Source organism: Urtica dioica, chromosome 4, assembly GCF_054948205.1.
Source record: "Urtica dioica subsp. dioica isolate 48M chromosome 4, U.dioica_male_clone48M_v1_H2, whole genome shotgun sequence".
NCBI lineage: Eukaryota > Viridiplantae > Streptophyta > Magnoliopsida > Rosales > Urticaceae > Urtica > Urtica dioica.
In genome coordinates, this window is record NC_142759.1 from 4,692,117 (window position 1) to 4,718,135 (window position 26,019).

At 34.0% G+C, this 26,019-nt stretch overlaps 1 protein-coding gene and 1 long non-coding RNA gene across 3 annotated transcripts; both read left to right on the plus strand.

Annotated features, from left to right (window-relative positions):
* The first annotated feature begins 10,668 nt into the window (after positions 1-10,668).
* On the plus strand, positions 10,669-11,937 carry LOC149399537 (late embryogenesis abundant protein). Of its 2 annotated transcripts, XR_016296398.1 has the most exons (4): positions 10,669-10,952; positions 11,343-11,482; positions 11,658-11,813; positions 11,845-11,937. XR_016296398.1 is itself a non-coding variant. In XM_089611136.1 (3 exons), exons 1-3 carry the CDS (start codon positions 10,732-10,734, stop codon positions 11,726-11,728), a joined length of 432 nt encoding a protein of 143 aa, XP_089467262.1. In that variant the 5' UTR covers positions 10,670-10,731; the 3' UTR covers positions 11,729-11,937. The 2 variants fall into 2 exon arrangements, 1 of the variants encoding a protein (XP_089467262.1); XM_089611136.1 differs by having other exon boundaries at positions 10,670-10,952; positions 11,658-11,937.
* A 1,028-nt stretch (positions 11,938-12,965) lies between these two features.
* LOC149399538 (uncharacterized) lies at positions 12,966-15,853 on the plus strand. The gene is made up of 2 exons (XR_016296438.1): positions 12,966-13,504; positions 13,907-15,853. It is a non-coding gene; the product is annotated as an uncharacterized LOC149399538 (long non-coding RNA).
* Positions 15,854-26,019: the final 10,166 nt, after the last annotated feature.

The window sequence follows — 26,019 nt, forward strand, 5'->3', positions numbered from 1 at the left end:
GATGGAAGGAAAATTTCTGAGGCTATTGGGACGGCATTCCGTGCTATTGGAACTCGGATTTCCGTTATCCGAATTAGAGCTTAACGAAAATAAAAGCTTCCGTCAGCTTAACCAGTCGTAAATGGCAGATGATATATTGGTCGTTGGATTTTACATCCAACGGCCCATATTTAAAAAAAAAAAAATCAAACCTCTGCAGGAAATTCCAGCGTTCCGTTGTCTGCCGTGGATCCCCAACTTCGCTTCCGCCGATCCATGGAAATCAAGTCGCCTCTTCCGTGCCACACGGAACTCGGATTTCCGTCAGGTCCTCTAGCAGTCTCGGAAGCCCGTCCTTCCGGGTTTGTGCCGTCCGAATGCGCATGATGAAACCGGAGTATTTTTTTTGTTTTGAAAAATTGTACAAAATAGCCATTTGAATTAGCAAAATAGTAAAGGTTTCAATTTTTCATCAAAGTAGTCAAATTTATGTTTTAAAAAAAAAATTTGACAGCGAAGATTAATTTTTTTTTTAAGATTATTATAAGTAATTTATTACTTTCAAAAAAATTAATTTTGGGTTCAAAATCTTTTTTGAAACCAATTTGCTGTATATTTTGTCTATTTCACTAAATTAAGACAAACATTGACTATTTTGCAAATTCATAATTTAAATTGGCTATTTAGTTACATTATTATTTTTTTAATCATTAGATTAATGCATCCAACTAAAAATTGCTTATTAGGCTTTGGTGAATTAGGAAACAAATAATTTTTTTTCGTAAACTCGCAGCTAAACAACCTGGTTAACATTTCACTAATTGGCTTTATAGTATACAAATGTTTCTAATTCAGTCCTTAATATTTATACCTTGAGTTTTAAAAGACATATAGCCCTCCGGTCTAGTCCAGTCTCAAATCGGACGTTAAATGGAATTAGACTATTAAAATGCTCTGAAAATTTTTATGGTGGATGAAAAAAAAAAACTAGAATAAACTGCCAGTGACCGATCCAATCCTATCCATAGCTCATTACAAAATAACCAGATATAAAAGCTAAAAAAAACAATATTATCTGAAGTCTTAAATATAAAGATCCTAAGTCCTGACAACTAACATATACAACTCAAACTTTATTAAATTCAATATATGGTATTTAATCTAAGTGCGTTGAGTTTATTAATCTTTAGCATGTTGATATTAATAGTACGGGTAATTGAACTTTTGATGTCTTATATAGATCACCTTGTTAAATTTAAAAATCTTATAAAAATGGTCTAGAGCCGCACTAATTTGAGTGGTCCAAAACAATTTCATGAAATCACTATAGATTTAAACTCTTGCGGATAACTGATTAGATTTTCGCTCAATCTTATCCTCTAAGAACTTTAAGAAACATTGCGGAGAAATGATCTCAACTAATAACAATTTTGATATTTTTTACCAAAATAATAACAATTATATTTTTAAACACTTTGACTAATAACTATACATATGAAAATATACAGTTATTATAAACGGTAAACTTATAAGTCTACAATTAATAACAATTATAGATATATAAATCTACAATCACTAATAATATTGTCCAAAAACATAATTGTTATTATTTTTGTCAAAATTATCAAAATTGCTATCATTGAGACTATTTACCAACACTACGACAAAGTAAGAGAGTTTATCTATGTTTAAAATAAATTAAAAATAAAAAGTCATTGCCATCAATTGGGCGTGAGCAAATCGCTCTTGTCACGCATGGGCTTGAGGCCCAATATGAAGGAAAACTTGATATTTGCATTCGCCTCGGTGTCGTGCGACGATAAAGAAGAAACTAATTACTTAGTGGGATACAAATTTATTTTTTTTAATAAAATCAATAAATAACGATAGAAAGTTTTCATTCGTAAATAGCTACATTTTTTCACTGTAAAAATCTATTTTCTTAATATTTATGTTTTTTTTGCTTTATTACTGTTTACGATATCATTTAGCTGTTTTATAATGTTTATCATTTCATTTAAAAATAAAGGTGGTTTCCAATTTTGATTTGAAAACATTGATAGTTGTAGAAGTCGCCAGTTTTAAACTAGATATTAAAAAAAATAGATAGGGAAAGCCTAGTTTTTTATTTATTCAAGTGGAGGCATAATATGATGAGCATTAGTCATCGTCACCAAAACTTTTTTTCTAAGTCACCACCCACTTAGTTAGTCATTTATTGGATAAAAAAAAGTTAGGCTATAAGTCGTTTATACAGGAGGGGTTGATAACATCAGTTTTGTAGTCAGAATTGCGTTTTGAGTTTTTTTGCCTACTAAATTTGGGCGCGCGAAATGGAAGGCACCGAAAATTTTAGCCATGTTTGGTATATAAGTGTATGAGAAAAGTTGTAATTGTTTTATTAATCAACCTTCCTTATATATACAGAGTACATGGTAACTAACCAGTAGAGAGATATATGAAAATACATCAGTAATTATCTCAAGCACTACGTTAGTGGTGAGAAATACAAGGAAGACCAATTCAAAATAAAGGACTAAGTAATACTAGACGTTATTCTTATCATTCCCCCGCAACTTGATCGGCCGTCGGGAAAGATCAAGCTTGGAGACTAGTGTGTTAAAGCGAGGTCGAAGTAGCGGTTTTGTCAAAACATCAGCAAGCTGATCGCCGGTGGAGACGAAGGAAACCCGTAGTGTGCCACGTTGTACTTGTTCACGGACAAAGTGGTATGCCAAAGCGATGTGTTTCATCCGAGAGTGAAATACAGGATTGGAACTTAAGCTCGTTGCCCCCAAATTATCACAGTACACCACTGGGACCGAGTTTGGCTTATGGCCAAGCTCATCAAACAGATTTAGAACCCACATGAGCTCTGCTGCCGTATCCGCCAATGCTTTATATTCAGCCTCGGTAGAAGACCGAGCAACCGACCGTTGTTTTCTTGAACTCCATGAAATTGGCGCACCACCAAGGTATAACAGATAACCAGTTGTTGAAACATAGTCGTCTTTGTCGCCTGCCCAGTCGGCGTCGGAGTAGGCATGAAGCCCAAGGGGCGTTGAGGCAGAGATGTTGATACCATGATGAATTGTACCAGCTAGGTAGCGTAGGAGTCGCTTCAACGCATGCCAATGAGATGTTGCTGGCTGCTGCATAAACTGCGACAGCTTATTGACGGAAAATGCAATATCGGGTCGCGTGAGGCCGAGGTACTGCAGGCTGCCGACAAGGGTACGATAGTCTGCGGGTGAAGGAAGTGCCTCACCACCATCACGGACCAATGGAGAAGTGGAAGACATGGGCGTGGATACAGGTTTGGCATCCTCCATGCCGGCCTTGAGTAAGATATCTTGAATGTATTTACGCTGACTGAGAAAGATACCATTAGCTGTTGCGTGCACCTCGACGCCAAGAAAATAACTTAGATTACCAAGGTCTTTGAGCGAGAACTTGGTAGCAAGGAGTTTAATTAACCGCTCGACCGCAAGTGGCTCGTTTCCTGTGATAATAATATCATCGACATAGACTAACAAGTAGAGAGTTAGTTGTCCACGGCGAAAAATAAATAAAGAAGTGTCTGCCACCGAGTTGGAAAAGCCAAGAGTTATGAGAAACCCCCGAAGTTCGTTGTACCAAGCGCGCGGAGCCTGCTTGAGGCCATAGATTGCTTTCTTGAGTTTGCACACGTGAGACGGGAAGTCCGAGTGTACAAAGCCAGGGGGCTGAGACATGTAAACTTCTTCGTGGAGAGTACCTTGGAGGAAAGCGTTGTTGATGTCGAGTTGCTTCAAGGACCAGCCGTGATGAACCGCCAAAGTTAAGACAATTCGAACCGTCACGGGCTTGACGACGGGACTGAATGTTTCAGTGTAATCCCAGCCCGGTCGCTGATGAAAGCCCTTGGCGACAAGTCTCGCCTTGTAGCGATCAATCGAGCCATCGGGAAGGTGCTTGACCCGAAAAACCCATTTGCAGCCGATGAGGTTGTGATGTGGAGAAGAAGGAACAAGATCCCATGTGTGATTAGATTGCAAGGCATCGTACTCTTGTTGCATGGCAGCGCGCCATTCCGGAGCCTTGAGAGCTTGGGGTATGGTGCGGGGTTCCAAAGAAGGGGTGGCGATCGCTGCAAGGTTGAATTTGGTGATGGGTTTGACGATGTTGTTTTTCGACCGGGTGATGATACCGCGGTCAGTGGGTGGGGCGGGCAGTGGTGGTGGTTTATGTGTTGGGAGATAATTATGGGAAGGACGGGATGTGGTGGTTGGGACGGGCAGCCGTGGTATTGATGTGGCAGAGGGAGTGGGCGCAGTCAGGGCTAAAGGAGTCGTGTTTGTGGGTTGTGTTCTGTTTGGTGAGGAAGTGGGAATGGGAGATGACGTAGTCGAGGTGGCGAGAGTAGGAGTTGAGGATAAATTGGAGGAGGGTGCAGGGATGGTGGGCCTATGTAGAGGCTGAAGAATAGGTACACGAAGATCAGCCACGCCCGGATCAGCAGGTAGTTGTGACGCTTGCGTGGCCAAGGAGCGAAATGGATACTCATTCTCCATAAATCGAACATGGCGAGAAACGTAAATTCGATTCGTCTTCGGGTCCAAGCATTGGTAGGCGTGTTGATCAGCCGCGTATCCTACAAAAACACACATGATAGACTTCGGAGCAAGTTTATGATTAGTATACGGTTTTAGCCAAGGAAAGCATAAACACCCAAAACTCTTAAGCTTTTGAAAATTCGGGTTGATGTTCAATAATTTAGAAAAAGGAGACTCAAATTGGAGGATGGGCGTAGGGAGACGATTTATGAGGTAAACCGCAGTAGTCATGGCATGAGGCCAATAGCTTAGCGGGATACCAGAGTAGGTGAGTAAGGAGAGGCCGGTTTCAACAATGTGTCGATTACGGCGTTCGGAGATGCCGTTGTGTTCGGGTGTATGAGGAGGGGTTGTGTAGTGACTAATACCATGAGAGCTGAGAAAGGGACGAAGCGCTACATATTCACCGCCATTGTCAGTGTAAAAAATTTTGATTTTGCGGTTGAAGAATGTTTCAACAAGATTTTTGTATTTAATAAAAACAGACTGTGTATCAGACTTGCGTTTCAGCGGATAAAGCCAAGTATATCTAGTATAATGATCAACAAAAATGCAATAATAACGAAGACCATCATGAGATAAAACAGGAGAAGTCCACACATCAGAGAAAATAATTTCTAAAGGATAATGAGATTGAAGACTTGAGTCATGAAACGGAAGCTTGTGACTTTTGTTTATTTGACAAGAAGTACAATCTGATTGCAGATAATTGGAATTTCCTAAAGAAAAACGTTGTTGGATAAATTTAAAGGTGGAAGAGGATGGATGGCCGAGTTTATTATGCCAAGTTGCTGAGGGTGATAAATGAAGAGTGTGAGCAGATGGATGAGAAGATGGCCAGATGTAAACCCCATTGACACAAGGACCCTTAAGGATTGTTTGCCCCGTTTTGATTTCCTTCACAAGAAAAGAGTCATGTAAGAACACAATTGCATATTTTTGGTGTTTTGTAAACTGAGAAACAGAGATAATATTTTTGCTCATAGATGGCACACGTAGAACATCAGAGAATGAAAAATCATCAAGCTTAAGAGTTCCAGAGTGAGAAATGCTTAAACCTGAACCGTTACCCATAAACAGCTCGTCAGGACCAGTGTACGGAGAATGGAGGGCCAGATTGTTGAGGTCGTGTGTGACATGGTGGGTCGCACCGCTGTCAACTAGCCAGCTATGATCAGATGGGTTGGTGGCCAAGGCGTGGGCTTGCGGAGGAGACGGCTGAACAGGAAAACGGGCAGAGTTCGGGACTGAGATTGATGGATGTTGGTGCCGAAATGTAGGACACTGAGTCAAAACATGACCTACATTTTTGCACCACTGACACCGACCTTTGAAGGGCATCATTGATGCGGATGGCGGACCCGGACGGGGCTGAGACGACCAGGACTGAGGCGGCGAGAAGGGACGAGCTTTCGATTTCGAGGAGCGAGTCTGCGCTGTCAAGGCAGAAGCGGGGCCCGATAAGGGCTGATGAGAAGAAGTGACAGAGAGTTCGTGATTGATGAGCTTTTCGTGGAGTTCTTCAAAGGAGATGGGGGTGTCCCGAGCATTGACGCCATCAATCACCGGTTTGTAGGCTTCGTCGAGACCACGAAGAATGTAGTCTGTGAGATCTTCCGAGTCGACGGGGCTGCCGATGGAGGCTAGCATATCGGCTGTGACCTTGAAAGAGCGCATATAGTCGGTGATGGATTGAGACCCTTTCAGTGAGGACCTCAATTTTTCTTTAAGCTGCTTGATATGCCCTCGAGAGGCTGTTGCAAAAGTGCGTGCAAGAAGATCCCAAATGTCGACGGTGTATTTGGTTTGAGTCACGAGGGAAGCAACCGGCGCCGTAAGGGTACCTAGGAGAGCGCCGTAGATGAGGCGATCCTGGCGTTTCCAGGACAAAAACGCTGGATTGGGAGCTGGTTGAGAAGAGTCCCCTGTTGTGGATATTGTTTCGGGAGGAAGAGGATGAGATTTATCCAGATATTTGAACAAGTCAAAACCTTCCAGTGTGGCCTGGATTTGAAGTTTCCAGGTTAAGTAGTTTGTTGGAGTAAGTTTGGTGATGTGAGAGAGTGAGACAAAGGTAAAAGGTTTCATGGTTTCGTAAGGATTGGGTAGGAGAGAAGAGGAATCGGAAGACATGGTTGGGGATTGACAGTGTTTTGTTTTTTTTTTTTTGTTTTTTTTTTTTTTGTTATTGTGGAAAAGGGCCAGGAATTAGGCTGATACCATATAAGTGTATGAGAAAAGTTGTAATTGTTTTATTAATCAACCTTCCTTATATATACAGAGTACATGGTAACTAACCAGTAGAGAGATATATGAAAATACATCAGTAATTATCTCAAGCACTACGTTAGTGGTGAGAAATACAAGGAAGACCAATTCAAAATAAAGGCTATAAGTCGTTTATACAGGAGGGGTTGATAACATCAGTTTTGTAGTCAGAATTGCGTTTTGAGTTTTTTTGCCTACTAAATTTGGGCGCGCGAAATGGAAGGCACCGAAAATTTTAGCCATGTTTGGTATTCATCTCAAAAACAGTTTTTGAGTTTTTAAGTGGAAAAAATTGAAAACATTTTGTGAAAGTTATGTTTGGTTTAAGTTTTTGGAAAAAAAATTCAAAAATTTTTGAAGTTGTTTTGTAAAAGAGTAACGAAAACTGAAAACAAATAAAATGTGTTTTTGGAAATTTTTTCTTCTCTTCTCTCCTCCTTCTCCTCATCTTCTCTTTTCATTTGTTCAAAAACAAAAATGAAAACTACCAAACACTTTTTTCAGTTTTTTCAATTTCTCAAAAAAAAAAATGAAAACTGTACCAAACAGCTTTTTGAAAACAACTGCAAAATAATTTTTCAGTACAACTACAAAAATTAGAAAATAGAAAACAAAAACTTTTTGAGTTAACTACCAAACACGTTTCGACCGTCGACATAATTCCATGGAAATTTCGATTCCTTAGGGATTAACCAAAACTTTTGGTCCCGTTATAGGGCCAAAATACCTAGAAAAACCAATTTTTTTTGCTTATATAATAATTTTTCATTTGCTTTTTTATTCTTCATAAATTAAGACGTTGAATTAATAATTAATGGCCAGATTAACCAAATTATCATGTTCGTCGCAGTGAACTGCTAATTTATTTATTTATTTGTATTTTTTGTATTTATTGTTATGTGTTTTAATCTTTTAGATGGAACCGAATTGTTTTGGTTTTGGAACAAAAAATTCAATTCCGAATAACCGCCATTTTGTGTTCTTGTGTATTTATAATAAATGTTGTACATTACTCACAAAAATAAAATAAAATAAATGTTGTCCGTATCGCTTGAGTTTTCTTAAATATCATGTTTATATTTCAGTTATTGTTTATTATCTAATTATACCAAAATTAGCATCTAAGAAGTAAAACAAAAAATGTTTATTACCTAATCACCCAAGTTTAATTGGTTTAGACTACATATTATAGACTATTATCTTTTGTTTTCTGTTTTCATCGTTTTCATATGAAGAGTTATAAAATTATCCTTATAATATTTTAATTTTGTTCCAATTAGAGCGGACAAAGAGTTAGGTGTGTGTGGGGCTTAGTCCAGTTTCAAATAAGAGATTATTTATAAACTAAGACATTAGTTTAAGACCAAAATCCAATACGTCTAATTTAAAAAAAAAAAAAAAAAAAAAAACTATGACTACCTTGTATTCTCTCTCTCTCTCTCTCTCTCTCTCTCTCTCTCTCTCTCTCTCTCTCTCTATCTCTCTCTCTCATGCTTAGCTAAGAATGATTTACGCTTTTTAGTGGCTTCATGCTTAAAAACTATTATTAGAATTCTGGAAAGTATGTAAAAAAAAAAATTGAAATGTAAACAAATTTGAAAAATCTGGAAAATTGTTGAAAATTTATTGACATCGTTGTCAATAAATCTTCAAACAATTATGGGAAAATCTTTAGCAGATTTATTGACATCGATGTCAAAAAAAAAATATATGTCAATGAATCTTCAAACGAATTCCGTGATTTGTAAAACAGTTTTTTTCCATGTTTAAAAAAAAAACGTAATGACGATGTTAATAAAACATATAGATTATTGACGACTATGTAAATAAACTAAACAATTTATTGATAATAATGTCAATAAACGAGACAAATTAATGTCAACAATGTCAATAATATTGCTATTTATTGACAATAATATCAATAAAGATATTACATTAGCAAACATTTTTACACTCATGGTGATTTCATACTCAAATAATAAATTACAATACAAAAATTGATAAGCTTCCAAGCCTTGAACTCTTATTCTTTTTTTGATAGACTTCAACTTTGATTCAAGAATCATGACCTCTCTCCAGATTCATTCATCACTAATCTTGTGCTACCAAAGTTTCCCATCAATCTTGTGATCACGAACATATTTATTCACCAACTTGTTCCCATTCTCATCCTGAACATTTTCAATACATCAAACAAAATGAATTTCTTAGTCTTAAACCTCGTTCTCCAAGCACCAACCCTCGGAAGAAAAATAAAACGTCAACAAAGCGTACCACAATCAAGATAGCAAATTTGACTTGTAGAGAACAGAACAATGGTTTTATCTCTGTTTCTAACAAGTTCACGGGTTTATATCTATTCACAATGTAATAGAAAAAAATAAAAAAACCTAACAGGATATTCATAGAGTCGATCTTGGTCCACCACGAAGTTTCAATCAGGTGTTTCGTCAAACACATGGTGCGATGAAAAATATGTGTTTTGTTCCAAAACTTGGTGGTAAACCCGTCGGAGGATTCAAAAGCAAAATCAATAGAGGATCTTAAAGGTGTGGGGTTCCATCTAAAACCAAGTTTGGTAATTAGATGAGTAACTCACAAGTCTTATAAAGAGCACAGGATTGTAATACCCAGTCGATGTGAGACTATCCTTGATACACCCCTTCACGCGCACATGCATAGACACACATTGGCACAACACTGGAAGCATGAAGTATAGGCCCGATCAGGTAGCCCACAACCGAGAATGGCCCCGCTCTGATACCATGTTAAAGTATCATAGGTTCCATATTAAAACCAATTGACAATATGAGGAGTAACCCATGACCTTTATAAAGAGCCCATGACCTTTATAAAGAGCAGAAAATGATACATCCCCAGTAACATCGAGAATGAGTTTGGCTCTGATACCATCTTAAAGGTATGGAGTTCCATCTAAAACTAAGCTTGGTAATTAGATGAGTAATACCCAGTCGATGTGAGACTATCATTGATAGAGGACGTGCGAGGCCTGAACTTGGACGTGAGGAAGGCAGCGAAGGTCGCAGCAGAGAGAGTAAGGATGCTAGCGACCAGCGAATCGTGATACTCACCTCAGATCTGAAAACGAAAGTGCATGAATTTGCTTTTGGTTCATCTGTTCATGCTCTTGGCCTTCTTTCATGGCGGCCGAACCGGTTCCACTAAGTGACGAGACTTCATAGCGAATTTGATTTTTTTTTACCAACAACAAAAATCGTGGTAGAGACGAGTTTTGATTATGATTTTGAGACAGGCTTCGACGAAGAGCAATCATCCAGACGGTGTTCTTCCTCTGTTGATTTGGATAAAGAGAAGAAAAAGGTTAAAAACGTAAATGTAGAAATTAGATAGTTATAATTTTTATTTATTAAATTAAATATATAGGATTTTGATCATAAACTAGGAAGGAGGTCCTAATCCCGTCCGACAACGTCGACAAAGCTACTTAAAATTTAAGATAAAAACTCGTTACCCTCAATTATTGATCGGCCACGTCGACAGACAAACAACCCCTTCTTTCTACGGACTAAAATGAACGATAAAATTTAAATAGTATAGTACCATAGTTTGCCGTGCAACAAGATAAGAACTAATCTTTCAAACAATGATAATATTAAATTGCAAAAATAGACAAAAAAATATATATACCATCTTGTTTCTTTAAAAACATGACACGCACAGCAACGTAAAATGTGGTGCGCCTAAAACAAGCCTCGTCATCGCCTCCAACCAAGATACGTGTCACCAAACTTAAACTTTTGTCCCAAATGTCGCGTCACATGATGATATTTATACATAGTGGGAAACGATCTATAAGAATAAGAATGTCAGTACAAATGAAACATATGTTTATAGAGTTCTTAATGGTATGCGATCACTCAGAATAAACGCGCGAAGTTTGATAATTTCACAGCCTCGCTTGCCATCGAAGAGCTTATTACTACAAAGCACTTCGTCGATCAGATTCAAGCAAGTCACCAACACCGCTTCGTCAGCCGAGTCAAGTGACCATCAAGAAAGGAAGAACAACGACATGGACAACAAGAACAAGGGAAACAAGGAAGACAAACCAAACCAGAAAACTGATCAGTGAGTATTTCATTACTAGTATTTTATTATCAGAAAGTCTTTAGGTTCATATTTTGATTAAAAAAAAAATTACTATCTTTGGCGGGTGATCTTAAAAGCGGAAAGAAAAAAAATGTATCTTCTAACTTTTTTTTAAACTAATTATTACTGTTATTATTAATTCATGCAAATTACCCGAACCACAGTATTATAATAAAATATTTCTGTTATTTTACGAATGTCTTGTTTACATTATTACTTTTTATAGTTTTATCTAACTTTTTTTCGACAAAATCATCTAGAAATAAAAAATCAGGTGTTTATGAAATGTTTTAAAATTCGAAATATTCAGAAAATATAACATATAATACAACTATAATATAACTGTGAGTTGTTGTGCATATATTATAGGGATGTGATGTCACAATCTTATGGGGAAGGTTATGCAACGAGATGTGGTGATGATGGATTCGGAGGAACCTGTGGTCGGAACGAACCCGACCCGAAAAGCCACGAGGACCACTCTACTTATATCCACGAGAACCACCCTGGTAAATTATATTTGTGCATATGTATTTATTTTTTCTATATATATTCTCAATTTTGCAAAGCATATATTAGCTTGAATCGATTTAATTCGTTATTATCTGTGGTAATTTTGTGCTCCTTATGATCGTGCTCGTGGATATATCTGTGTTATTGAATTTGGCTTGTGTTTGTGTGAAGAGTATGACAAGACTCAGGGGAGTGAAGCGAAGGAGAAAGAGAAGGCCCGTCATCAGACCGGTGATAATTGATTAGTATTTTCGATCGACTTTTGTATTTGGGTTTTTCTTTGTAATTTATCTTTCATCTCCGAATGATGTCTAGTAGTTTACTTTTATATATGTGTCCCAGGCAATATGAGCTCTTGATATGTGTAATATGATATACTTGGTTCGAAACTGTGACTTCCGTGGTAATTTGCTTCCCCAAACAGCGAATCAAACCGTGGTTTATGTGATTATTTGCGGACCTTCGGATTTATACGGCAAGTCGTGACTTAATAGAGTGAAAACGACATGTAGAGTATTATATTTTAAATCATTAGTTTTTCAATTATTTTTATTGGGATTGTTACTTTTTTTATCCAAAGTAATCGAAACCATGTCGAAGTTCAAAGTTCAAACAAACTTACTTTTTTGTATTTTCTTTTTTTAATATTTGGCTATATGTCTTCAAACGTAATCACAGTATAGGAATAACTTCTTTTTATCGTATATTTTTGTTTCTACGGTTTGATTTATGAGGAAATTCTAAGAACTACCATCCCCTTTTAAAGAGAAATTAGGGAAATTTTGGAAATTACGTGATCTCTCTCTCTAACTACCAAGAAGAAAGGATAAATCCCATCTCGAACCGCGAATCTCTTGTATCGACGAGGGCTTTATTTGTAAGTTCATAAACATGAACACATTAAAGTGGAAGCGTTTAATGTAAGCGAAAATGATCGGGTTATCTTTAGTTATTGTTGTGTTTCTCCGGCGAGCTCCAATATGTTAGATGTTTACTATATTATACTAGCAAAATTATCGACGGACCTTGCGGGTTGTTTGATTTATGTTGATGATAATTAATTATTTATACAAAAAATTAGGAAAACAAATTATTTAAATGCTTAACATTGTTAAATAGTCAACGTTTAGTAAATCTTAGATAAATAATCGTAAATAATACCGTGATCTAATATATAAAGATGATTATTTATCTAAGATTTACGTCTGTAAATATATAAAAATGACTATTTACATAAAATTTATTAAACGTTGTTTATTTAACAATGTCAAACGTGTGACGTTTAATTTGATTATTTACCTGAGAGATCCTTATTTAGATAATTCATTATATTTTTATAGTGATAAACAACACACTGAAAGTTTTAAGGGTTTTAAGATTTATAATTCAGTATTTTTGTAACTTTCCAAAGTTGTAAATGATATTTATGTGATTTCAAAAAAATTAAATGAATTACTGTAGTTATATATAATAATTATATCAATCGAGTATTCTAGAACCGCAGTTATATTTCCGACTAGGAACATGCTAAATCGATATAAGAACAATGAAAAGCGTGTTTCCAAACACAAGGTTGCGTGCCCCAACCACCCAAGTATAATTACAGTTGTCATTGCTTGACAAAGTCGGCATATCTTACGTGGACCACGTTTTACACCGCCTCAAAGACCTAATATTTAAATCAATCTCAGCCGTTTATCTTTCGTACGATCTGAAATCCTGCCCGTTCGCTAAACCTAAACCATTATAAAATAAGATCAGGCTTAGATTTATTATCATTCATTCATTCAACGAGTATTTCTTTTCTCTCTCCTCTCATCCGCCTCATATTAGGTTTTGATTCTTTTTAGATCTCCGAACCATGGTTTGTCTTTCGAGTTTTTCGACCTCAAATCCTCGTAGATCGGCTCATGATCTACGTGTTGGTTGTCGTTTTGAGAGAGTTGAGTGATTTTTCCGATCTTCCGAGGCCGTTGTGTGGCTGAAGCGTCAGAGCTTAGATCCATAGACACAGTAAGGTTTGTTTCTGATTTGATGTGGTTTATATTTGTTTTAATCGATTAAGCGATGTATGCTGTAGATCTATCACGATTTTTCTTCAATTTCCTCGTTTTGTTATCTAGTATTTTTTTTTATCTGCCTTCACGTTTTATATAGGTTTGTTATAATACCTTTTTTTACAGCGAACTTAGATATACACTTGAATAGATATCAACTTAGTTCTATCAATTTAATGTTTTTTTCCAGTAAGTATAGGTATAGTGGTAGATCTATTTTCAATTTGTCCATGAACATGAATCACGGCAGATCTGTTTTTGTTGTATTTTCTCATGGTTTTAATTTTTTTTAAGTAGATCTGAAATTTTTCGTTATAAGTTTTGCGCTAGTTTGTCTAATTCTTGAAATTTATGTGCTTTCAGAGTGCTTTGTCGACGCTCACGCGGACTGATCAATATCAAAGTTCAAGACCGATATCCTGCGCGATCTTCTCGAGTAGCAAGTGAAAAAGATTGCTGTTGTGAAAATCTTGTACAAACTTGAAAGCGTATACGGTATTTCAATTATGTTGTTAGGTTTGTGATTGTTAATTATAATATATAGATATGTGGGTGTAAAAGATTACGGAAGGTCTAGAGGTTAGGCCGAAGTTTCCGATGAATCTTTGTCATCCGACCTTTGCCATGACAGGTGAGCTTGCTTGGCAGGTCAACAAAAAAATAATAAAAAAAAGAATTATTTGTTTTGGAGGGAAAGATCGCACGGGGATTTGCCCGGGATCTTTATTATCCCCCTCCACGGTGTGTTTCTCTGTTTTGTTGCCTTTTCGCACTCTTTATTTCAATTACGTTCAGTAGCTCCGCAAATATCAACGCATCAAGACCCACCGACAGCAAAGTCTAAGAGGAGCTCAAGGAATTATCAAGGTATATATGTTATATTTAAATAACTTGCACATCAAGTAATATAGGTAAACATTAACAGTACATAATCATAAATTTCATCAAGCATTTTGTTTCATAATGATAAAGTAAGCAGTACGTCAATAACGAAGACTAAATTATATTAAATATAATTATCTTAAATCAGTGACACTTCTAAAGTGTATAAGAAATATGATTAATATTCAGGTATTAAGTACGGCACTATAAAGTTAATGGTACGAGTATATCTAATAACGTGTTCAAGTATTTTTAGATATTAACAGGTAACATATTGAAGCATGATTTGAATGTAACCAATTGTAACATATTTCAAACAAGTATATTAGTCCGAACGATTTCGTTAATAACTCTGTTGTAGTGCATATAACTTTTTAAAGTAGAAGTGTAAGTTATGTTTATTATATTGTGCATTGTATATCATCCAGCACTAGTTATGATTTCCGTATTAAGTAATAGTAATTATTTCGTTGTGGTTGAATTCTGGATACATTGTTAGTTTTGTGTAATGATGTCTATACACAGAATACACTGTACTAGCATAAATATAGTTGTATTTTCTGAACTGCTTAGTTATGTGGATGAGGGCTGTAACTTGTATTGGTCTTTCGGAATGATCCTGCAATGTTCTCTTTCAACGTTACGAGTGCTGCATCGACATTAGAACGAAGACAAGTCGCTGATACGCTTTGCTTCCAATTGAGGTGATAACAGTTGATTAATGTGATGATTTAAGAGCGTTTACCATGCATCTCCCATAATGAGTTCCCACCATCAAAACGCATATTAGCATCCATTCTACGAGTACGTTTAGAATTCTGATCTGGAGTATATATTATGAAGATTGCTTTTTCATGTTTATTTAATGTTAGCATCTGCTCAGATTTAATGATATCTCAACGGTTGAAGGTATGTCGCTGTGCACCTCTTATTATATCGCTGTCACATTTGTCATCTTGTATCTAGCTTTTTTAATGGTCACGGCTATCGTAGTTCATATAGTCTAAAATGCGAATCGTGCTACGGTATAATGAAATATCATCCCTTAATTTAATGAAATTCATGCAGTGAATATCTGTATTCCAAATTAATTCTAAATTATATATTCACGTGTTTTTTGTCAAGTGGACGTTTGTCGTATTGTTTTATTTTTGCAATCTCGCAGGTAATGAGCAGGATATGGTTATCTTGTAAGATGCCGATGTATGTTATTTCCAATCTCACAAGTTGAAAATGTTTGCGGATAAACTATATGCAGCAGACAATTGGCTCTCTAAGATGCAGAATGCAAAATATGCAAATCGTACCCCTTTTATAATTCACCGATGCGCGCTGAGTTGCGCCGCTCTTTGTTGGTGCATCTTTGCTTACATAAGATATTAAAATACCCTAAAGAAATAAATTTCGCTTTGGTTTCGATGAAAATTTGATTATTGTCTGCTTTAAAAGTACAGTGTCGATTTAACAGTTTAATTTAGTTGTCGAACAAAAGTTTTACTAATTATTCACGGCGTAACGATCGTGACTGCATAAATTTAACTTTGTATGAAGTTTGCAGACGTTGTCAAAAGTTAAATAAATTTTTTTTTATAACTTTGATCGAATTAATCGCTGCTTCTTTGAAATTGGATTGCTTCAACTGTCGAAATCTTGAATGTCGAAAAGAAGTGTTAAATGTACAATAATTTTGTCCGTGGAAATTGTGATTTTTTTTCAGCGTTTTATCAAATGTCATCTTTTCGAGATAAGTCCGTAAGCTCAAATTGGTAGAGCGCTCGAGGCATTGTGTTTCTGAGAGGATGGTGGTTCGAATCCACCCGGGCTTGAATTTTAAACGTAACATGTGCGACGTACCTTTTTATATACATATTCACATTCTTTTTGTTATTAGTTAAAATGGTTGATTGTTCAGTTTATTGTTTTTATTTCTTTTAGTTATCACTGTTTTCATTATGTGAGTTTATTTTAAATAAAAGATTTGATCCATTTTTTTTTTTAAATCAGAAAAGTAAAACCGTCTACAAAAAATTTGAACACTTTCTTTGTTTTTTTTTCGAAAGTACGTATATATAGGGAATGTTTTTTATATTTTTTTCGAGGTATACTGCTTGGTATGCATATAAAGTAAAATATTGATTTTTATAAATAGTTAACTTTACAATTTATAATGATTTAAAAAAAAGGAAAGAGATTTGACTTTAGTTTTAAATTTTATGATATATATTATATAAAAACATGGTAAAAAAATTGTAAATTTATTTTTTCAAAATTATATATTTTTGTCTTCATACATTTTTTCTTCAAAATTAAAATATATTTATATATTTATTTCTTGATGTGAATGGATTAAATTAAAATATATTAGTTGTTCTTCCGCTGCAATGTGTGGATTGTTTGTATTATATTATAAATTAACGAAAATTGTTATTTTATTTAGTGATTTGAATGGACTACATTTGAATGAAATTTTCTTGAGATGTTTTCGAATTGAAAATAAACTTATATTTTGAATTTTAGTATATGTGATAAAAGAATTGTCTGTTTATTTGAAATCTTTTACAGGAAAGTAAATAAATATTCCAAGATTTTTAATCTTAAATTGGTTTCAGAGAAGTGCGAATTGTGCTTGTTGAAAATCTCAGGATCAGTCATAGAATTTAGCTATTTAGATATTTATTATTTATATCTTTATGTATTTTCTCTGATTTTGAACCCATCTCTTCATAAGATGTAGTTAGTGTGACGTAGTTTTTTTGAAGGGCAGATTTGTTTTTGAAAATTGACCCCATGACCTTTATTTTGGAGAAGTTGTAAAATTACCGATAAAACTATTGGAAATTTTTTTGTGAGATTAATTTTTTTTTGTTTTAAAACAATCGGGAATTTTTTTAAATGGTAAATAAAGTCAAATATTGTTTACAATATTATAAGCAATTTAGATTTTTAATGATTCCAAAATCAACTGAAAGTATAAATAGGAGTACATTTGTCTCATAACTTTTAACATGTACATAAATAAAAACTATTACACTAAAATAGGGGTACATTTGTTTGGGCAAAGTGGTAACAGAATCTCACGGGCGCAATACCCCCATTTATAACTGAGATCAAGTTAAGAGTTTTAAAGTACGTATTAGTCAGTGGTTGTATACTATCCTAAATAACTTCTTTGGGTTTTTTTTTTCTATTTTTAAATCAAAGGTATTTAACTTCATTTTTAACATTTAACTACGGTTCTATCCTATCGTCTATAAAATATGATATTCAATGTAGATGACACATAAAAAAAAATAGAGATTGAACAATGTAACAACAAGAGTTGTGTAAAATCGGAGGAATCATGTCACAAAAATAGACAAATGCAACCAATTACAAAATCAAAGGTCGGAGCTATAAAAATGGTTAGAATTAGAATCCTCATTTAATTTATTTTACTATTTAAAATATGATATTTTGAAAAAGAATTTGATATTGCAAAATTAAATTGACGATTACGACTCTCTGATGATAATGACACGGTAATTTAGAAAGATTACAAATGTATTGTTTCTTTAAACTGTTGTAAATTAAAATTTTAAATTGATTTAAACTAACGAGCATATATAAGAAAACCATCATATACCTATTACATCATTTATTTTTATTTTTTTGAAGGCAAGTTTGCTACGAGTGAGGATTAAACCCATGACATTCACTTTTTGGAGGTGGTATCATACCAAACTAGAACAATTCCTACTACATCATTTTTGTATGTAAAGTATTTATCTATATTAATTAGTTACATACGAGATTGTCACTAAAGAATGACCTTGTTACATCCATTTATATCTTTTCAGCAAAAAACAATAGAGATTACCCATAAACTATAACCTCCTCAATATTTTTAGGACCAAAATTCAATAAGTCAAAATTAATCCAACAGTATGAACCCCTTAATAAAATATCTATTTTTTTGTATTTAATTTTGTTATTTAGTAGATGGCCACAAGAGTAAATTTAGAGATCAATTTTCATTTAGTATGTGAAGTTTAAATTTAAAAAAAAATCTTGGAAAATTTGAAAATCTGAAGAAAAAAAAAGTTTGAAAAATATGAAAATTCGATTGAAAATTTATTGACATTTTATCTTTTTATTTACATGAATGTCAATAAATCTTCAAACGATTCTGAAAAATGGTTAGAAGATTTAATAACTTTATTGTCAATAAATTTTAGAGAAATTGCCTCATCTACTACCATTTCAAGAACATTTTCCAATAAACCACTAAAAACTAATTTTGGCCAAAAATACTACTTGGTTTTGTGTGGAAAACCCAAACTATCATTCACTTTAATACTCCTTGTATTTTGATCAAAAACCAAAACTCAATTAATATTTATCTTTATTAATTATTTTTCATTTAATTGATTTTATTTCTCTTTCTCTCTCCCTAACTGAATATAATCAAAATAAAGATAAATATTAATTGTTTTAGATTTTGGTCAAAATGTAAGGATTATTAAAGTGAATGGTATTTTGGGTTTTTCACACAAAGCCAAGTAGTATTTTTGGCTAAAATTATGTTTTAGTGGATTATTGGAAAATGTTATTGAAATGGTGGTAGATATGACAATTTCTCTAAATTTTATGCATGTCAATAAATTTTCAACAAACCAAATTCTTTGAAGATTTATTAACATCCATAAAATTTGTTGATATCAATGTCAATAAATCTTTAATGAATTTCCCATAATCGTTTGAAGATTTATCGACATTGATGTCAATAAAAAGACAAAAATGTCAATAAATCATCAAACGAGTTTCCAGATTCTTAAAACAATTTTTTTTCCCTGATTTTCCAAATCATTTGGTATATACGAGGCTTTGAGGGAGTGAAATAGTGAAACATATTGATATGGACATCAATCTCTCTCTCTCTCTCTCTCTACGCCTCCACGTCAATTCCTTTCATTCTCCGTCATGATTTCTTCTTCTTCTTCTTCTTCTTCTTCTTCTTCTTCTCCACCACCCAAAATGACAAAAAAAAAAAAAAAAAAACTCAAAACCCAAACCTTAAAGTTAAAGTCATGACAAATAAACCTAAATCATCGTAGGTAAATGGAGAGAGGCTCAAAACGAGATTCATTTCGGATGTGTAGTTGTTGATTTTCGTTTGGTTTGCTTGAATATATTTTTTTTTCAAGATTTTTCAGGTTAAAAAAAATCGTTAGTTCGACAATTTCAATAAATAAAGTAGATTATTGACAATCGTGTAAATAAACTAAGCAGGCGAATGAAACAAAATGATATTTCATTGAGGGTAGGTTTGTAACAACAAATATAAAGAAGTCATACTTTTGGATTAATTTTGACATATTGGATTTTTGTCCAAAAGTATTGAAGATGTCATAGTTTAGGAATCATCCCTTATAAATATACTTGCCGATTTCTTTTTTTTTTTTTTTCTTATTAAATCTCTCTCTCTCTCTCTCTCTCTGTGTCTGTTTCATACTTTTGAAACAGGTATGAAAATATTTTGAAACTACTCGTTTTTGAGTTTTGCGGGGTTGATAATCGAGCTGTATAAATGTTATATATGATCTTTAGCTTTTGACTAATCAGTTGTGAAACAGGAAATTAAGATCGTTCCAGCTCAAAAATTCATGTGAAATAATGGAAGGTACGTTCTTTTTCACTGAATATAATTTTCTTGTGCACCATAATACTGTTCAAAGGTTTTTTGTAATATAATTTTTGTTTGCGGTAAAATGTTTATAAAGAGCTAGATATAATGTATTACTTAATAAAACGTTAAACTTGTTGAAATAATAATTAATTTTATGTCCGTGCAGATTGTAGGAAGTTACCGGGTCATTTACTTGACTCAATTCTGGAAAATTTGAGCTCGTCTATTGACTATTTGCAATTTAAAGCCGTTTGTAGTTCATGGAACAACGTGGTGATGCATCACAAAGTGAAGCGAGTTAAATATTACAACCAGCAAATCCCGATGTTGTTAGCTACTTATGAAAAGGAAGAAGACAGTTTGCAAGTATATGACGTTTCTGTGGCTCGTCTCAAGGGTGGTTGGCATATGTAAATCACGACTACACTGTGACGCTCGACATGCCTTATTTTGGTGTCAATAAAGATGGTAACGACGTTGCTTCAGCTATTTCTCTTTCGCCGATATATCCTCCTCAAATCGATTACATATTGGAAGGAGGAGATCCATAACTTCTCAAGGAAGAAAAAGTGTTTGTATTTCCTCCGTGTGAATATCACATTCCCAAAGTATGCATCACAGCGGAGCCACAACTACATTCCAAGAATTGCATTATCTTTGCAATATACAAATATCATAATCAGTTGGCTTTTATCAGGTACACTAAAGATACAACGTGGACTAAGGTAGAAGATGGTGTCGGATATTATGACATGATGTGGCATAATAATCGACTTTATGCGGTACACAAAAACTTTGGATGGAAAGATTCTTCTAGTGGATAGGAATTTTAAATTTTTTTTGGGAGAAAGCACCAATTACTCGTGTGACACGCGCCTTCAAGGTTTTCAGGCTAGACCTGAAAACAACAAATGGAAGAAGATAATATCGTTAACGTTATCGAAAATTGTGTGTTAACCGATGATCAAAATACCGTTACCGTTATCGTATCAGTAGTAAGATGTTGGTGGGTTATCGGGAGATACCCTTGGTTTATCGGGGTATCCAGTGAGGGTAATGGTAAAATGTACCGATGAACTTACCGTTATCGATGAGATTTACTGATAAATACCAAACTTACCGAAGGAGTATACAGTGAACATGTATATAACTTATGTATATGTATATCTGAATAATAATATTAAAATAAGTTAAATATTATTAATATCTAATATAATTTATTTACATATTAAAATTAAATAATTACAAATGATATAGATAATATATTTGATGAATAATTATCATATTATAAATTAATTGGGTAAAAAAATTAAGAGTTTACAAAAATAAAAAATAAAAAAAAGAATAATAACTAAAAAGTTATTTTTAATAATAATGGTACAAGACTACTAAACAAGCCATATACTATGAAGCTGATGCGCATAAATCAAATACATATACATGAAACAAAACAAATCGTATATATTATAAAGTCACACACACACAAATCTTATATATATATATGAAACCTCACACTTATTCAATGTTTGCAAAGTGTATACGTTTGTTATGTATGAAATACAACAAACGTATACACTTTGCAAACATTGAATAAGTGTGAGGCTTGTGACCCTGACATCTGCACACACTCAAAGTATCAACTATAAAAAATACTATAAATTCATTATAAATAATAATAATAATAATAATAATAATAATAATGTGTATGAAACAAATACTAACGTATATGGATTGAAACAAATAATATATAAAATAAAAACAACTACAAGAGTCAAGAACGTGTAAAGCAATTTTGCCTCTTTCAAAAAGTCCCACATAGAAAAAACAAGGTAAACTTACAAAAGAAAAGAGGATATAAAATCAATAAGAGGTAGATGTTAAGCAATCTGAAACATTGAAATTGAACTTTATTAACTTCAAATCCTATTAAAATGCACAAATTAACTTAAATCCAGTAACTCAACATGCATAAATGATACGAAAATAAATCTTCCAAAAACTAAACAAAAATCCCACAAAGCTTTAATACCAAATTTATGCATATAAGTGTTTTTTTATATCATATGAAAGCATCTACATTAATACCACATATATAAAAATATCTATTATCAGGTTAGTGATTTTTTTCCCCTCATCAGGTACACAAAATGTTTGTTAAAGTGTATTACTCTATCATAGCTTAACGTGTATTATCTTGTTTTATGTCTAGCTCACCTCCTCCGGTGGTGACACTGATGATCAAAATAAATATCTTTCTTAAGAGGCTCATTGCACGCAAGGCCCGATCCAGCCCTGGTGGCGAGCCTTCAAATGATTTTGGTTCCCGTGATGAGAGGATTTATGTCATCTCCGCTAATCTCTTTGTTGTCATCTTCGTCATTGGAATCATCTCCTCTGTCGCATTCGCTTCTCCGACATCTTCTTCAGCAGGTGCAGGAGGCTCATTCTCAGCCCCGTGATCCTGTTGATCCATGTCCATTGGCTCCTACATTATTGTTTATTTAGGGAGATTTCAAAATGAGCTTATATATATACCATAAAATAAAAGTACTAATTGCAAACAAATTAAGGTAAGATGAGTCTAAAACTCACTGAGGATGAGAGTGTGTCTACCTTGCCGTATTTGAGATGGAATATTTATATTGCTAGGGAGGCTGAAGGGTATTTTAAGTCATGCGCAGTGTGATTTTCGAGAAATCCTTTGCGGCCGTGCGCGTGGGTGAGTTTGAGCTTGAACTTGGGCCCGTTTTGGATGAGTTTTTAGCTCTCTTCGAGTCTTGATGATTTTTTAGTGGCTCGGCCCGTTGGGCCTTAGGATTCAGAATTCGAGGCTAGTCGCGATGAATTTAATGTTTCGGATTTTTTGAGAATGACTGACAACACTTGTCAATATTTGAAAGAGGATTTGGTGAAACAGAGAGGGAGTCTCCAATCTAAGAGGAGCTCAGATTTATATCCATTAGAGAAGTCAAAGACGAAGGTGTTTGGGATTTAGTCATTAAACTTAATATTCATGTTCATTTAGCGATTGATATAGCGGATTGTTTTACACTCGGACGTATCAGATATTACGTAAACTTACACTTCTTTTTTGCGAATATTATACTTATCAGTCGTTGTCGCCGAATCTAACACGAAACTTGCTTCTTTAGGTGACAAAGTCGGAGAATAATTTAAATTGCATACCGAGAATGATTTTTTTTTAACACATTGTCCATCAGCTAGCAAACTAAAATGGGTATGTATGTATGCATACTCATTTATATTGTAATTTTTTAAATTCTCGTGATAAGAGTGAGAAAAATTACATTATAATAAAACGAGAAAACTCATGTAATTTACACTATTTTATTTAGGGATTATTCTTTAACTATGACCTCCACACTAGTTTAGGATCAAAATCCAATATGTCTAATTTAATTCAAAACTATTACTATGACTACCTTGCATTTTTTAGTACAAAAATACTCTCAATAAAATATTCTTTTATTTTTATTTTCATTTTATTTATTTCTCTCTCTCTCTCTCTCTCTCAAACTCTCTCTCTCTCTCTCTCTCTCTCTCCTACTCTCTCATTCTGCGTAGCTAAGAAGGATTTCACACTTTTCACTGGCTTCATGTTCAAGAACGATTCTTAGAATTTTTAAAATTCTGTAAAAAATTTCTGAAAAATCTAAGAAATCGTTGATGATTTATTTACATCATTGTCTTTTTGTTAATATCGATGTCAATAAGTCTTCAAACAATTTTGAAAAAATCCGTTAAAGATTTATTGACATCGATGTCAATAAAAGAAAAAAATGTCAATAAATTTTCAAGAAAAATCTGTAAAATCGTTGAAGATTTATTGACATCGTTGTCTTTTTATTGACATCAATGTCAATAAAATGTAAAAATGTCAATTAATCTTTAAACAAATTCGTAGATGTTTGTTTTTTTCCAGTTTTTTCAGATTTAAAAAAAAAAAAAAAATCTTCTTGGTGAGCTTTCTTTTCGTCGCATAGGGTTAGGTAATCTTAGAGTTTCGGATAACGTGGGTTAGTTTTTTGAAGAGAAATAACAGAAAAAATAAAGAAAAATGATAAACGGTAAAAACATAATTGTACAAAAAATATGGCCAGAGTTTTGAATTAAATTAGATATATTGGATTTTGGTATTAAATTAATATGTACTAAACTAGTGTGCAAGTAGTAGTTTATGAATAATCCCAAATGAAGAAACTTCGTTATACAAACCTAGATGATTCCAAAGAAAAAAATATCCCTGTTTTGCGCATAAAGAAATATATTATGTGATCCAAATTAAAGACGTTTCGTCTAAAAAAAAAAAAGTGAAAAAAGGTTCCTTGCATGAGCTGGCAGAAAGCTTTATTCGATATCTTCTTTTTATTCTCCTAATATATTATGTTTTCTGATAAAGTTTTTTTTTAATGATGATTTTTTTTTAAGTCCAGATAATATTCATTTTATGCATGCTACGAAACACAATATGCTTCTATTGGAATACAACAAGCTTAGTTGAGAAAAATAAAACAAAGAAAAGGAGATGCGGTAAAGGAACAATAATTAAAGTACCCTAAATGATACCATTAGCTTCTCCATTGTTATTGCTCTATGTAATAATGTGTACTCAAACGAAAGCAAAAATAATATAAAAAAGTAAAATACATTTAGCACAGGAGTATAAGGATAATTAGACTAATAGCTCAATAACCCAATTTTTCATAAAATAACTCAGTTCATTTTATTAAGAAAATAACATACTAAACGAAAGTTAATTAAATTAATTGTTCAACTAATTAAAAGAAGATAGATGATTGACTAATCGCGACAAATACTTGTATAATAGTTAAGCTTCGTGATTATGTCAAGTGCTTAATAAATGATGGTTGAAAATATTTGAAAGATAAACATTGAGTTGGATACTATGATATATGTTTAGCTTCAGTCATTTAGCAATATTTTTATTTTACAGTATTAATTATTGCAAATACATAGTAGCATGAGATAACAGACCTTTTTTAAGATTACAACTTAATCACGTTTTAACCATGAGAGAATAAACATGTGTAGTGTAGAAATAGGTGTATTAAACGACTTAATTGAATGAAGAAAATGACACTAAAATCAAGAGTTTTTGAGACATCAATATTTGTCTTCACTTTGTTGCGTACAAACAACCGCATTCGCAACTGAATTCTATATTGCGGCGACAACACTTCAAATACTAACATTAATATAATTCTCGCATGATTAATATTTGTCATATGTAAAATATTTGAGTGAAACTTTGTGCGAAAGTGTATTTTTTTTTGTAAAATTGTGCGCGACTAACTTTGAAATGTTTACTTAACGCCAAAGATTTATTTTTGGGATCAAGCGGCTAAATGGCCAAATAGAACTTAATGATTGACAAAATAGCCAACGTTTATCAAATATAAGCAAAATAGCCAAGCTGCGATTAATTCAGGCAGGATTAAATTTAATCCAGACAGGATTTATGGATTAAATTTAATCCAGGGATTTTATTCAGTCTTAAAATTTAATCATCGACCTTCTCCGATCTCCTTCTTCTCAGACCTCCTTCCAGTCACCGCAATCGCGCAGATCTTACCTCCCGTCGTACTCTCCGTCACGGCGGCGAAGGCGAGGAGATCGACGGAGATTCGGGACTCTCCGTCACGCTACGGCGACGAGGAGGGCTTCCTCGCTGGAAAGGTTCGTCGCCGGAATTTTCCCGGCGCCGGAGCTCCTGCCCTCCCTCGCCGGCGAGGTAGTCGCCGCCGCCCGCCACATGGCCGACCACCGCCCGTGGCCGGGCCCCGCAGTGCTGCGCATGGAAGTCGAGTTGGTCCTCCCGGTCGACAGAATCCCCGGCGGCGAGACGACAGATGAGAGACTGATCGGTTTCGTTCCGGCGAGAGTCGAT